General features: G+C 38.3%; 1 protein-coding gene across 1 annotated transcript in view; it reads right to left on the reverse strand.

Moving 5' to 3' along the window:
- Positions 1–2,330: 2,330 nt before the first annotated feature.
- cd4-1 (CD4-1 molecule) overlaps positions 2,331–13,026 on the reverse strand; it is a 48,789-nt gene continuing 38,093 nt past the window's right edge. The window contains exons 5-11 of the mRNA XM_007250880.3: positions 11,771–11,920; positions 10,222–10,458; positions 8,540–8,914; positions 5,982–6,239; positions 4,988–5,088; positions 4,855–4,898; positions 2,331–3,015 (exon numbers count right to left, since the gene is read on the reverse strand). Coding sequence (XP_007250942.3) covers positions 2,985–3,015; positions 4,855–4,898; positions 4,988–5,088; positions 5,982–6,239; positions 8,540–8,914; positions 10,222–10,458; positions 11,771–11,920 — 1,196 coding nt within the window. The 3' untranslated portion in view covers positions 2,331–2,984. The remainder of the gene's footprint in view (positions 3,016–4,854; positions 4,899–4,987; positions 5,089–5,981; positions 6,240–8,539; positions 8,915–10,221; positions 10,459–11,770; positions 11,921–13,026) is intronic.

The raw sequence follows: 13,026 nt of genomic DNA on the forward strand, positions 1-13,026 counted from the left end.
TGCAAAACCTCCAGCCAATCAAAACCTTTTTCTTCACTGTAGCATGATTTGTTTGTATGAATGGGATGTCCATTATGACCACCACAACCAACAACTGGTTGATTTGGGTGAGCAGCATGACTAGCTTGAACATACTCCACCAGAAAGGGTCTCCACAGCATTTACACATACTATGCTGAATTTTGAATATATTTTTAATACAGTGCTGACATCTACCGGGAACAGCCTGAAACTGCACCTCAGAACTAAAGGCTTGGTATGACTGGAACTTAAGGATCTAACAGTAGACAAGAGGATGAAGTGTAAGAAACAAGGAAATAGCACAAAAAGTTGAGAAATATGTGTTTGGTAGATAACAGGTATTTCTTTGTTGTATCCAGGGGTGTTGCCTGGGTATGTAAAGGTGCGGGGCTCAGACCAGTTAATATATTTATATATATATGAACGTAGGCCAGTAATAATAATATATATTTTTTTTAATGAAGTTTCAAAAGGGCACTTTGGTTGATAAAGGGCAGAGATGTCTATGTCTGCATATATATATATATACATATATATATATAAATATATATATATATGTATATATATATATATATGTATATATAAATATATATATATATATCCTTCCTAGCCCACCGCACTTCGCAAAACCAGCAAGCTCATTGGCTGTTTCTCCTAAAAGGCAGAACTTTATCCTTGATCTGGCTCCATGATTGTCGTTAAAAGATTTTCCATTTACACAGCGGTCAGTGGCCTGCGTCCTCATTAATAATACAGCTGAGCTGAGCAAATTGGTTCGGGGCTACTGCATAATTATTCGGGGCTAAAGCCCCGGAAGCCCAGGCCAGGCGATGCACTGGGTGTATAAATTCTTCTTGGCAATAAATCTTATACTGTTGGAAAGCCTGTTTATTTCCATTTTAAATGGAGCAACATCTTGGTCCTTTTATCGTTGGTCCAGAGCACATAGTGTCCATTTTTGTTCATTAAAAATACAAAAACATCTATATTAAACTAACCCTGAATGTCGGATAGTTCAATAGGTCATTTGTTTGGCTACAGACTTATAGGCTGTAGGTGCAAGTTTCTGGAATATACTAATAATATGAGTGGTTAACCCTATTTAAATGCTATTCAAATTTAGTACAACTCAACTAAAATGAGTAAAAAATTAAACTTGAACAGTAGACATTAAGTAAACTGTCATGCCCTTGCCCTGTTTTCCCTGTGTTTCTCGTTTCCTTGTGTGTTCCCCAGTAATTTTCCACTCACCTGTGTTCATTTGTAGCTCCGCCCCTCATTAATCAGTCCCCAGGTGTTACCTGTTCCCTTTCCCCGCCTTGTGTGTGTATTTAAGCTCCTTTGTGGTCAGTGCTAGTTTCTCGGTTCTTGTGCGTGTATACGCCTGTCACGGCTGCGTTTCTGTTCTGTTTGTTTTCAGTTTGTTTCCAGAGTTCTTGTTTGGTTTATGGTTTGTTTTCTGTTAATAAATTATTACTTGCGTGTGCGTCCGCTCTCCTTGTCCGTCCTTTCTCGCAGCGTTACATAAACCTAACTTGAAAATTACTTTTGCAAGGGAATCCGTTTCCCAAAAAGTAAAATAAACGTGGTAGCATATATAGAACCAGTCAAACGTTTGGACACACCTTCTCATTCAATGTTTTTTTTTTTTTTTATGTTATTTATTTTCTACATTAAGTAGATTAATATTACAGACACAAAATCAATGAAGGAACACATATGGAATTACATATTAAACAGTAAAAAAGTGTTTGAAAATAGCAAGAGTGTGCAGATCTGTCCTCAAAGCTAAACGTGGTGTCCAAGTCCTGCTGGAAAATAAAATCCACATTGCCGTAAAAGTTGTCAGTAGCAGAGGGCAAACAAAACTGCACTGACTTTAAACTTGATAATAAAACACAGTGGATCAACACCAGCAGATGACAGACATGTCTCTCCAAACCATCACTGATTGGTGGAAACTTCACACTAGACCTCAAGCAGTTTGGACTGTGTGTCTCTCCTCTCTTCCTCCAGACTCTGCTCCCTTGATTTACAAATGAAATATAATGAAAATCTACTGATGATCAGTGATGGTTTGGAGTAACATGTCTGTCATCTGCTGGTGTTGATCCACTGTGTTTTATTATCAAGTCTAAAGTCAGTGCAGTTTTGTTTTCCCGGAAAATCTTACAGCACTTCATGCTTCCCTCTGCTACTGACAACTTTTATGGAGATGAGGATTTCATTTTCCAGCAGGACTTGGCCCACTGCCAACACTGTCTAAAAGAACCGATCGGTCTTATATATTATTAACATTTTCTGAAACATGGATTTTAGGGTTTTTATTGACTGTAATTCATAATTATTATAACAACAATAAAGGAAAAGAAAGCTTAAGATAGATCACTCTGTGTTTAATACATCTATATAATATATGAGTTTCTCATTTTCAACTGAATTACTGAAATAAAGTACCTTTTCAATGATATTCTTCTTATTTGTTAAGATGCACTAAGATTATTTAATGTATTATATATTCTGTTGTACATATTTATTTAATGATACATTTAAACAGTTAACAGACAAGCAGACAAGGCATAGCTTCTCAAATCAAAATATATTTACAAACAGAAGCCTCTACTCTTCCGGAAAGGCTTTAAACTTGATGTCGCTTAGTTGCTGTGAAGGATTTGATTGCATTCAGCCCAGCTAACATTTCAATGTTTATCCACAGTTGAATCCATGTCATATAAAGGTTGAATCAACATTATCACCTTTATTATCTTTCAAATATTTAACATACTATAGAACCATGTTTTCCAGCAGAATTGGGAGTTCATATTTACACAACAGCAGGAGAAACACTTATTATCAGTCCAATAAGCTCAGCTCAGCACAGCTTCTGCTCAGACAGGAGACCAGCATCCTTCAGACTCCAGTCTGACTGGAGCCCTGCTGGTCATGATGGGAAGGATCTGTCCTCAGGATTTGTAGAAACCTTTGGGCTGAGGACTGAGACACAGAGAGAGAGACAGGATTAATACAGGTTTATTTATGGGCTATTTAAGTTAAATTAGTTCACTACCTTTCAATTTATGGATGGATTATGATTTAATATAATTATAATATATATATATATTGTAGTATAAACCAGACTGGTGGCTTCAGGAGAATTTTATTGTAATAAATCATCAGACGTATAAAATGAGGTTTGTGTTCACAGTGGGATACATGATATCTGATCATAAAAGCAAAGGCATTAGAATCATTTTTAGTGTGGAGGGTACACCCTAGTGGGTGTCTAAAGAATTACATGCCATTTTAAGCATTCTGCTGTATTTTAAACAGGATGTTAAAGCTGTCAAAGGGACTTCATTTAGTGAATAGTTTAAATTCAGGAACAGCTCCCTTGTCAGCAGCTCTAGCCTTGTGCCACCATTTTCGATCTCTTATCGTAATCTCTTATTTTTTCCAGAGCTGTATAAATATATATATACAGGTCTGGAAAATTTAAGAGACCACTTCAGTTTCTGAATCAGTTTCTCTGATTTTGCTATTTATATGTATATGTTTGATTGAAATGAACATTGTTGTTTTAGTCTATAAACTACAGACAACTCCCAAATTCCAAACAAAAAAATTCCAACAAAAATCTCCTGTCTCTCTCTTTTTCTCTCGTTCATTTTGTCTCTCTTGTTATTTCTTGTTCTCTTGGTCTCTCTCTTTTTCTCTCATTCTCTTTTATTTTGTCTCTCTTGTTATTTCTTGTTCTCTTGGTCTCTCTCTCTCTCTCGTTTTCTCTCGTTCTCTCTCTTTCATTTTGTCTCTCTTGTTATTTCTTGTCCTCTCGTTCTTCTCATCCCACTCTCTCATTCTCTCTCTCTCTTTTCTCCACTGCTCCCAACACAGCTCCTATCCCCGCCCACTATTTAGGCTTTTGACTGACAGGCAACTGAACCAATCACCTTGAATCGACTAGCTATTAAAACAAAGAAATAGTGAATTAAAATGTTTAATCTAATTTTTTTAGGGGACATGTTTGATAGCATATTTAATGAGTAAAAGAGAGAGAAAATTGTTTACAAGCTTTAAAAGCTCATTTTCATTCTTAAACTTACTCATCTTTTACTATCAAGTGTTTTTTCCCAATTGTTTTGGCCACACCCCCTGATGTAAAGAATGTACATCCCCCTGATGTGCCCTAGGCCAGAGACCTTATATTATTGAGGAGACAGGACACTGACCATAGTATGAATGTGATTTCTCGTAAGGGAATCATGGCACTTGTTTAATTATATATTATATATTATTTTATATGAGTCTTAATTCTGGTCTATATTCAACCCAACAAGCATTTTTCTACTTTTGTCATTAAATTACTGCAAATTTCCCACAGTACTATAATTTGAACCTTACATTATTCAAGAGATCAGTAGTGAGATTTGATATCACCTTGATTTTCTTCTTTAATTTTTTTATAATACTTTAAACTGTAGTCTGTACATAACGTAATGTTTGAAATATAGTGGATTTAACCTGAAAACAGATTTTTATTTTTAGTAAAAGAAAGATATTCATTTCCAGAATGTCACACTGATCTACAGATTGATAGTTCTAGAGTTTCTGGTGTAGATTTGTTGATTAGATCTGGTTAAATTATGTTAATTGAGCTTTAAAACTATTTTCTTTTCCATTTTCAGTCTCTATAGGAGAAGTGCAAGCAGCTTCCTTCCCCAGCTCCGCTGTGCACGCAGCTACCGTAATACACAGCTTAGATGAGCACTAGCGCTTTAAAACAGGAGATGAGTCCTATATGTGTTTGCGTATGAGTGTGTATGTTGTAAAACTCACTTCTTGCAGCAGCAGAATCTGGTCTTTCGCCTGGTAATAACAACCTGAAAAAGAAAAATCATACAACACAAACTGTAATGTCTATAATTTACTAAGAGTGAGTTTTAATTTATAGTATCACAGTTCTACTAACCTGTCTGCGCCTATGAATGATGATAAGAGTGATGATAAGAAGGAGGATGAAGATGGAAGCACTGCAAATGGTCACGATCACCCAGGTCTTCACTAGTTTCTCTGTGAAATAGGAAGATCGGTACAGTGGGAAAGGTATGGTTAGATGGTGAGATGTTAAAAGAATATATAATCTCTGCTTTTTTTGGTAACATGATTCTAAGAAACCTCTGGAGAAAGGCTCTGGTGAAGTGGGTCTGTCTTAGTGGTTATTCAGATATCAGAACTATATTTAACCCCACAGTACATACAGTTCCCTCTAAAAGTATTAGAACAGAGGCCAGTACCTTTATTTCTACTGTAGATTTAAAACATCAAAGATAAATATGAGACTTAGGGCCCTATTTTAGCGATTTTTAGTGCACTGGTCAATTGCAGATCACGCAGCTTGATTTAGAGCAAATGAGTGTGTCTTTGGTATAGTGTGTGCACAAAAAACCTGCCAGAAATTGACCTGAACACACCTCACTTTCAGACCACTACACCCATCAGTGTAGATATATTCCCAAGCACTGTTGGCGGGGTGTAAGATAGCAATGACCATTCTATTGCACCTTAAAAATATAAAATAGGGCGCCAAGGGGTAGGGGTGTCCTGATTCTTGTTAAGCTGAAGGAATGGTGGAAGGGATGGGGCTTGTTAGCCCTTCAAACTGAGATAGATAAGGGGGGGGGGGGGGGGTATGAGAATCACTGGTAAAATGGCGGAAAAAAACAAAGCAGCCCTCAAATGTAAGTATATTCATTGTTAAAAGTGATGATTAGCATTATAAACTAGTGTTAACCAGCAGCAGCTAGGTTACTGAACTTTATCGCTCCTGATGACGTTTCGGTGCTTGAAGGCTTGTCCCAATTCCTAAGTGGAGAATTTCACTCGAAAAGAAGGGCTAGGGGTAAATGGTAGGGATCAAGGGCTGAAATGGGATTAAACCTTAGTCTCTCTCTCTGTTTTCTTACCTATTTTCAGAGCGACTGAAGCCGACGTCAGAACCACTGAATTTTTCATCAGTTCACACCTCCACACCCCGCTGTCCTTTACACTGACCGCAGGGAGGAACAGGTGGACCCCATGAGCTTTAGGCAGAGAGAAAGCTGAAGACTTCGGGGGCGTCCATTTCACCCCCAGGTCAGAGGGCAGCGGGACCCCTAGACTGCAGTTCAGGCTCACTTTATCACCCTCCAGCAACGGTGCCCCCGCAGGAGCAGAGGAGAGGGCTACAGGAAGAGGAGAACAGTGTGGTGAAGAGGATAAATGTGTAAATTTGTAATAAATATTTTCCACAGAACCAGTTAACTTTAGTGTGTTTTTAAAAATATTTTTATATGTTCAGTATTTTAGATCAATACTAAAGTCATGATGAAATGATGAAGAAAAACATATCTAATTATTTACTAAACCAAAAAAATTGTTAAACAAACCAGAATGTGTTTTCGCATTTTAAATTCTTCAAAGTAGCATCTCTTGCTTAGTTGACAGTTTTGCACATCTTGGTTGGATTTTCTCAGTCAGATTAATGAGGTAGAATTAAGAGCACATTCCAAACTAACCAACTCCCCCCCAAAAAAAGTTACATTTTGTGTAATAATTCCAAATATTTATTCAATTAGGAATTCCAATATGATATGTGTGTTATACTGTCACACTTCCTGGACCTGTTTCTTCCACTATGGACTCGATTACCCAGAATCCCACTCACTCTCACACCACCACATCGCCACAGTCACATGCTCATCTTCAACCAATCATGGACAGCTCCGAGCTCATTGTCACCTGAATTCTAATTCCCTGCAGCTGTGACTAATTAGTGATTCCTTTCACCTGTGCCTAACTGTTTGTGTATGTATATAAGGCTTGTTTGATGCACTTGCACTTTGCGAGGTTTTGATAAAACTTCTGTTAAGCATAAAACGCTAAAAATCCACTTTTTCTTGTTCTTTGTGGATGGAGGGGAAGTAATCTCCCTGTGGCATTGATAATATTTCTTTCGCTGGCAGGGCCACTCACCTCATTATGCTGAAAATCTGACAGTAAGTGAAGTTTAAGGGTTAAATTTACCCAGCACTCAATGCTGTATATTTATAACTAAAGCTGTATCTCTAAAAAATATGTTGTCTTTTGAGTTTTAGAGCTGTAAAATGGACTATGGGCAAAGGCAGGTAGGCGTTCTCTGACACAATGCTTTAAGCCAATCAAAGGTGATATATTTGCATGTATAAATATTCATGAGCAAGAGCCAAAATCCTGTCTTTCTTCAGTGACCACTAATCCAGTGAAGTAAAGCAGGGTTTTCCTCCTAAACTTTAGGCCTAATTTTACCAATTTTAAGACTTTTCACTCTAATATTAAATAATTCAGAGGCAATTGTATCAATTAATATTACTTAGAAGCCTTTATTGAAAACACTTAAAATTATTCAATTGAACATGTAATGGTCAAAATAAGTTCTTTCTTATTTTTAGATCCATAAAATGAAATATTTATATGGATGAATTGCCCTATCCGGATGGGATTCATTTCTCAGGGTTTCCTGGGGTAGTTTTCTGTTTTATGGAGGGTCCTCTGTGATTTTATTCCAGTAATTTTAACACTTATCTATGAGTTTAATAAAATTGCTATTTGTCCACTGCCACGCACCGTAATTACACTTTGGGCGCATGTTTCCACAAAGATCCATGTAAACACAACAGCGAGTGGAAATGGTGGGGGAGCTACTAACGTTATCTCACGTGACTGAGAAAGCCAAAAAACTCACTGGTCCTCCTGTTTTTTTCCATTTCAGTCTGGACGCAAGAGATTTATCAGTGTGAGGAAGTGTGAATTTTTTTTCACAAATGTCCTTCTGAGAAAGTAATCTCTTTCCGGATAGGGCTTAAGTTTTTCTTAATGTGCTTGGCTTTTTTGTATTTTTGACCCTTTTTCTGTGATGGCTGGATTTTTGACCTTGTCTCTGCCTGATTCCTATGTGCATGTTTTTGCTAGCCTGGCTTTTCAACCACTCTTTTAGATTACTCTTCAAATACTAAACCAGTTTGCTGGTTTTACATCTGCAAGCATCTGGTTTGTTCTAAAATTGTGACATATTGCCTAGTCCAGTAATTCAAATTCAGTAACAAAACACACTATTTATACAAGCAATTAGTGGTGTAATGTCAGGGAATTGCAGAGAATTGACAAAATCCTGGCTTGTTAAGGGATTAATTAACCTATTCACCTGTGGAATGTTCAAAACTGGTGTTTTTTGAGCATTTTACAACTTTCAGAGTCTTTTGTTGTTGACTATATCCATTCTTTGGAATGTGTTGCAGCATCACATTCAAAATGAGTGAATATTTGCAAAAAAACTATAAATGTTATTAGTTTGAACCTTACAAAAACGGATTTGCAGTTCATCGTATTATCCGTTTTTATTTGTTTTACACAACTGTTCCTATCCAAAGAAAGAGTAAGGAATATTTATTGTGATATAAATTTTGTTCTTATCACTCAGCACTAGTTCTGATCTGATCTCACCCACCTTCCAGCACCTCCAGCTTCACCGTTCTTCTCATTGGTCTCTTGTTCCTGAACTCCAGGCTGCACTGGTACGTCCCCCTGCAGTCTGTGGACACTTTCTGGGTCTGAGCAGACAGGTCGCGGTTCTTGAACTCACGCTCAGTGAGGCAGCTGGTGGTGCTCTGTGCTCTCCAGGCTTGGGTTTGGTTGGGCCCCAGTGTGAGGAGCTGGTGACCCTGCTGGAGGGACTGGTTCGGCGGGGAGAAGCTCCAGCTGCCGCCCTGCAGACCTTTCTCTCGTAACTGAGACCAAGGAACATCAGTGGAGAGGGAACAGGGGAGAGTGATGGAAGAAGAGAGGGAGGTGTAGACGGTGTCTGATGGAGGGGGGGAGAGACCTGGAGAGAGAAAACGGGAGAAAAAGTAAGAGTCAGGACTTATTAAAGGTCTCCTTCCGCTAAAATCCACTTTTTCTTGTTCTTTGTGGATGGAGGGGAAGTAATCTCCCTGTGGCATTGATAATATTTCTTTCGGCCGCAGGGCCACTCACCTCATTATGCTGAAAATCTGACAGTAAGTGAAGTTTAAGGGTTAAATTTACCCAGCACTCAATGCTGTATATTTATAACTAAGGCTGTAGCTCTAAAAAATATGTTGTCTTTTGAGTTTTAGAGCTGTAAAAATTACTGTGGGGGAAGGCAAGTATGCTTTCTCTGCTGCAGTGCTGTTAGCCAATCAGAGGCGATATATTTGCATGTATGAATATTCATGAGCAAGAGCCAAAATCCTGTCTTTCTTCAGTGACCACTAATCCAGTGAACTAAAGCAGGGTTTTCCTCTTCAACTCCAGGCCTAATTTGATCAATTTCCGCTTGAAATTACATACCCAAATTTTAAGGCTTTTCACTCTAATTTTAAATAATTCAGAGGCAATTTTATCAATTAATATTACTTAGAAGCCTTTATTGAAAACACTTAATTATTTAATTATTTAATTGAACATGTAATGGTCAAAATATGGTAAAAACCAGGAAAACATTTAATTTTTATTTTTAGATCCATAAAATGAAATATTTTTAAACAGTTTTATGCTACTTTGTGTTGCTCCATCACTTAAGGGTGGACCAGCGCCGACAGACCAGCAGACTAAGCCACTGTCGCTATAATCAGGAAGTCACTGGTTCGAATCCTGGTCATGCAGCTTGCCATCAGCTGCAGGAGCCCTGAGAGAGCACAAATGGCTCTCTCTTGCTCTCTCTGGGTGAGTAGATGATGGGGCTCTCTCCCCTCATCACTCCTAGGGTGATGGGGATCAGCACAAGGGGATTAGTGCTGTGATGCTACTCGGCAATGCTACAGCATCAGCAGCAGTTTATAAAAAGAGGCGGTGGCTGACTTTACATGTATCAGAGGAGGCATGTGCTAGTCTTCACTCTCCTGGTCTGTTGGGGCATTACTGGTGATAGGGGGTGAGGCCTAATGAGTGGGTTGGGTAATTGGGAAAAAAGACACTGTATATGGAACCATTCTATGTATATGAAGAACCTTTTTGCCAGGCAAAGAACTTTTCATGGTCCAAATATTGAACCATTGCTTTTAGTAATGAACCTTTTAAGAACCCAGATTTGAAGAGGAAAGGACTTGGATAATTGCGTAAATAGGGTTCTTCTGAAGAACTGTGCATGTGGATCATCTCCTAGCTTACCGAGGATGGTCACAGCAGTCGCGGCTCTGAATTTTCTAAGGCCTGCACTCGCTTCACACGCCCAGACTCCGCTGTCTTGGATTAAGGTGTTCGGCACTTTCAGGATGTTCTTGTTTCCAGACAGTCTATTGATATACGAGGTGCCGTTGGGTGCTGTCCATTTTACAGGCGTCTCCATCTTACAATCCAAAGAGAGCTCCTCACCTTCCAGGAGAAGAAGATTCATAGGCATTTGCACTGAGAGAGAGAGAGAGAGAGAGAGAGAAGGGGGGAAGTGAGACAGAGAAAGAGTAATTGATCATGTCTATTATTGCAAGTATACTTCACTACATTGTGCATCTAATGTTCTAAATACAAATAAGTAAAATGCTCTATATATAAAAATGCTCCAATTGCTTGAAATATAATGGATATTCTTAATTACAGTGGTATAAATTTGGGCAAATTATTGCACACTTTCTGTTAATCCTATAAACTTAATTTCATTTGCCAAATATCACTGTGTTCATCTGCTATATGATATATTTATCTGAAATCGCTGATTCGAACAACCAATGATTTATAAATGATGGACCAGCAGACTAAGCCACTGTCGCCATGATCAGGAGGTCACTGGTTCGAATCCTGATCATGCAGCTTGCCATCAGCTACCGGAGCCCTGAGAGAGCACAAATGGCTTTCTTACAAACACTGTTGGAGGCAGTATGCACTGTAGGTACTATAGATAGATTGCTAGAAACTCAAACACACAGATGAGACAGAGGTTTTTGCTCTGCTGTACTCTTACAGGACACAAGGTGATGTGCGCTTAATGTACACAGATCATTACCAAACATCCCCTACCCTTATAGCAACATTCAAAGCTTTGTTTTTTAATATTGCTGATTAAAGGAAGGTGTAAAAGGTGTAAATAGTTCTTGCTCAACCTAAACCTTATCCTAAGGGTAAGGGTTCAATGAACTAAGAGTTAGGAGGATGTTATATTTAATATGTTTACTTTCTAAATTTAAAGGAATACTCAAAACAAGTAGTTAGTTACTATTTTTAATCAAATGTTTAGCTTGTAGCTCCATTCACCTCCATTCCTAGAGGACTCACTCCTGAGCTCCCTCTTGAGTTTAGTAGTACTTTTCTGATATAAGAGAGAAAGAGAAAGTGGTCAGACTCTTTATAAATAGCTCTGGTCATGCAGGAGGTACGTTTTGGACCCATGGTTCTCTCTCTCTTCTTTTTACATGATTCCATTGGCTGTAGGTAGCCACTGCTCCTGACTCCCAGTCGCCTACTGGATCAGATGTTTAGCATGCCAAATAAAAAACTCTCGCAGACTAAAAAACACTAAAAAACTAATGTAGTGTGAATCAGCGCTTACTTGTTACTTGTTACAAGTTAGTAACTTTGTCCCCTCTCTGGATATTTCTATGGATATGCACTATGATAGAATTTTTAAAAATATAATATTTAAAGCACACTGGAGCAGCGATGCCCTCCAGCCCAGGTTTAACCCCTTCAGTGTTGTGGTGATTTGGTCTCTCTGGGCTCATCTTACCACGGGTCAGTGAGTACCGCGCCTCAGCTGAGTTTCTGAAGTTGTCCTGCTCACATTTGAAGACTCCATTAAAGTCACTTTCCAGGATGTGTGAGATGATAAGAGAGGAGTCTTCTGAAAGAGACACTCGACTCTGCCAGTCTTTGTTTTCTAAAGACAGAAAAAGTAAATTAAAAACTTAATTTAAAAACCACTTTAAAAAACTGAAAATGCTGCTAGGGTACACTTAATATAAATATTAAAAATATAAAAAATATTCCTGTAAAATTACAGTAATTGATTTGTCACGTCCTCGCCCTGTTTTGTCTGTTCTTGTGCCTGTGTGTTGTTCCCACGTGACCCCTGCTCCTCTGTGCCCCTGTGTTCTGTCTCAGTACTTTTCCACCTGTGTCAATTTGTAGCTCCGCCCCCTAGCCCCAGGTGTTTCCACTTCCCTTGTGTGCTATAAAGCCTTCCTTTGTCTCTTGTCCTTCGTCGGTCTTTGCACCTTCCTCTGTTGTTTTGTCGCTCCTCGTTACTCTTGTTTATTCTCCTCGTTCCCTAGTTCCTTGCTCTGTGTTTTTCTCTGTTTTTGCCTTGTTTATATATTTAGTTTATTTCCTTGTTTATTTCTTAGTTTATTTCTTGTATATATTTCCCTGCCTCTTTAGTTTGTTTATTATTATTATCCCTAGTTGGTTTAGTTTATGTTCTTTAGTTTCTCTCGTTTGTTTTGGTTTTTGGTTATCTGTTTATCTATTTTCAGTTATTTAGTTTGTTCCCCAGTTCCTTATATATATCTCCCTGTTTTATGTTTAAGTGTTTACTTGTTTCTCGTTTCTTTGTTTATTTATATTTATTTATTAAATTATTCATTTCGCCCTACCTGCACTTGCGTCCGCCTCCTCGCCTCCCTGCCTGGGTCATTTCGTGACATGATTGGCAGCAATCTTTCCAATGTTTTACTGCTATTTTTACAGTGTCTCCACAATATATTAATATATATAGTTATTATCTGTTCTCTAAAATGGCTACAACACTGTTGATAACAATCTATAGAGTAAATAGGTTATATGTTCACTGAAACTTGCTCTTACAGCCTACAACACTGAGGCATATCAGTCATAGCAATAGGGCTGCACAATATTGAAAAAAATTGACTTTGCAATGTTTTTTTCGACTTTTTTTCGACGATTTTAAACAATGTAGGCCCCCACCCGCCTGCTGTCTCACTTCAGAGATCCGAACCGATCAAGGGCTGAGTTAGTGCTTTAGAG

The sequence above is a fragment of the Astyanax mexicanus genome, chromosome 6 (genome assembly GCF_023375975.1).
Source record: "Astyanax mexicanus isolate ESR-SI-001 chromosome 6, AstMex3_surface, whole genome shotgun sequence".
In the NCBI taxonomy this organism is placed as follows: domain Eukaryota; kingdom Metazoa; phylum Chordata; class Actinopteri; order Characiformes; family Acestrorhamphidae; genus Astyanax; species Astyanax mexicanus.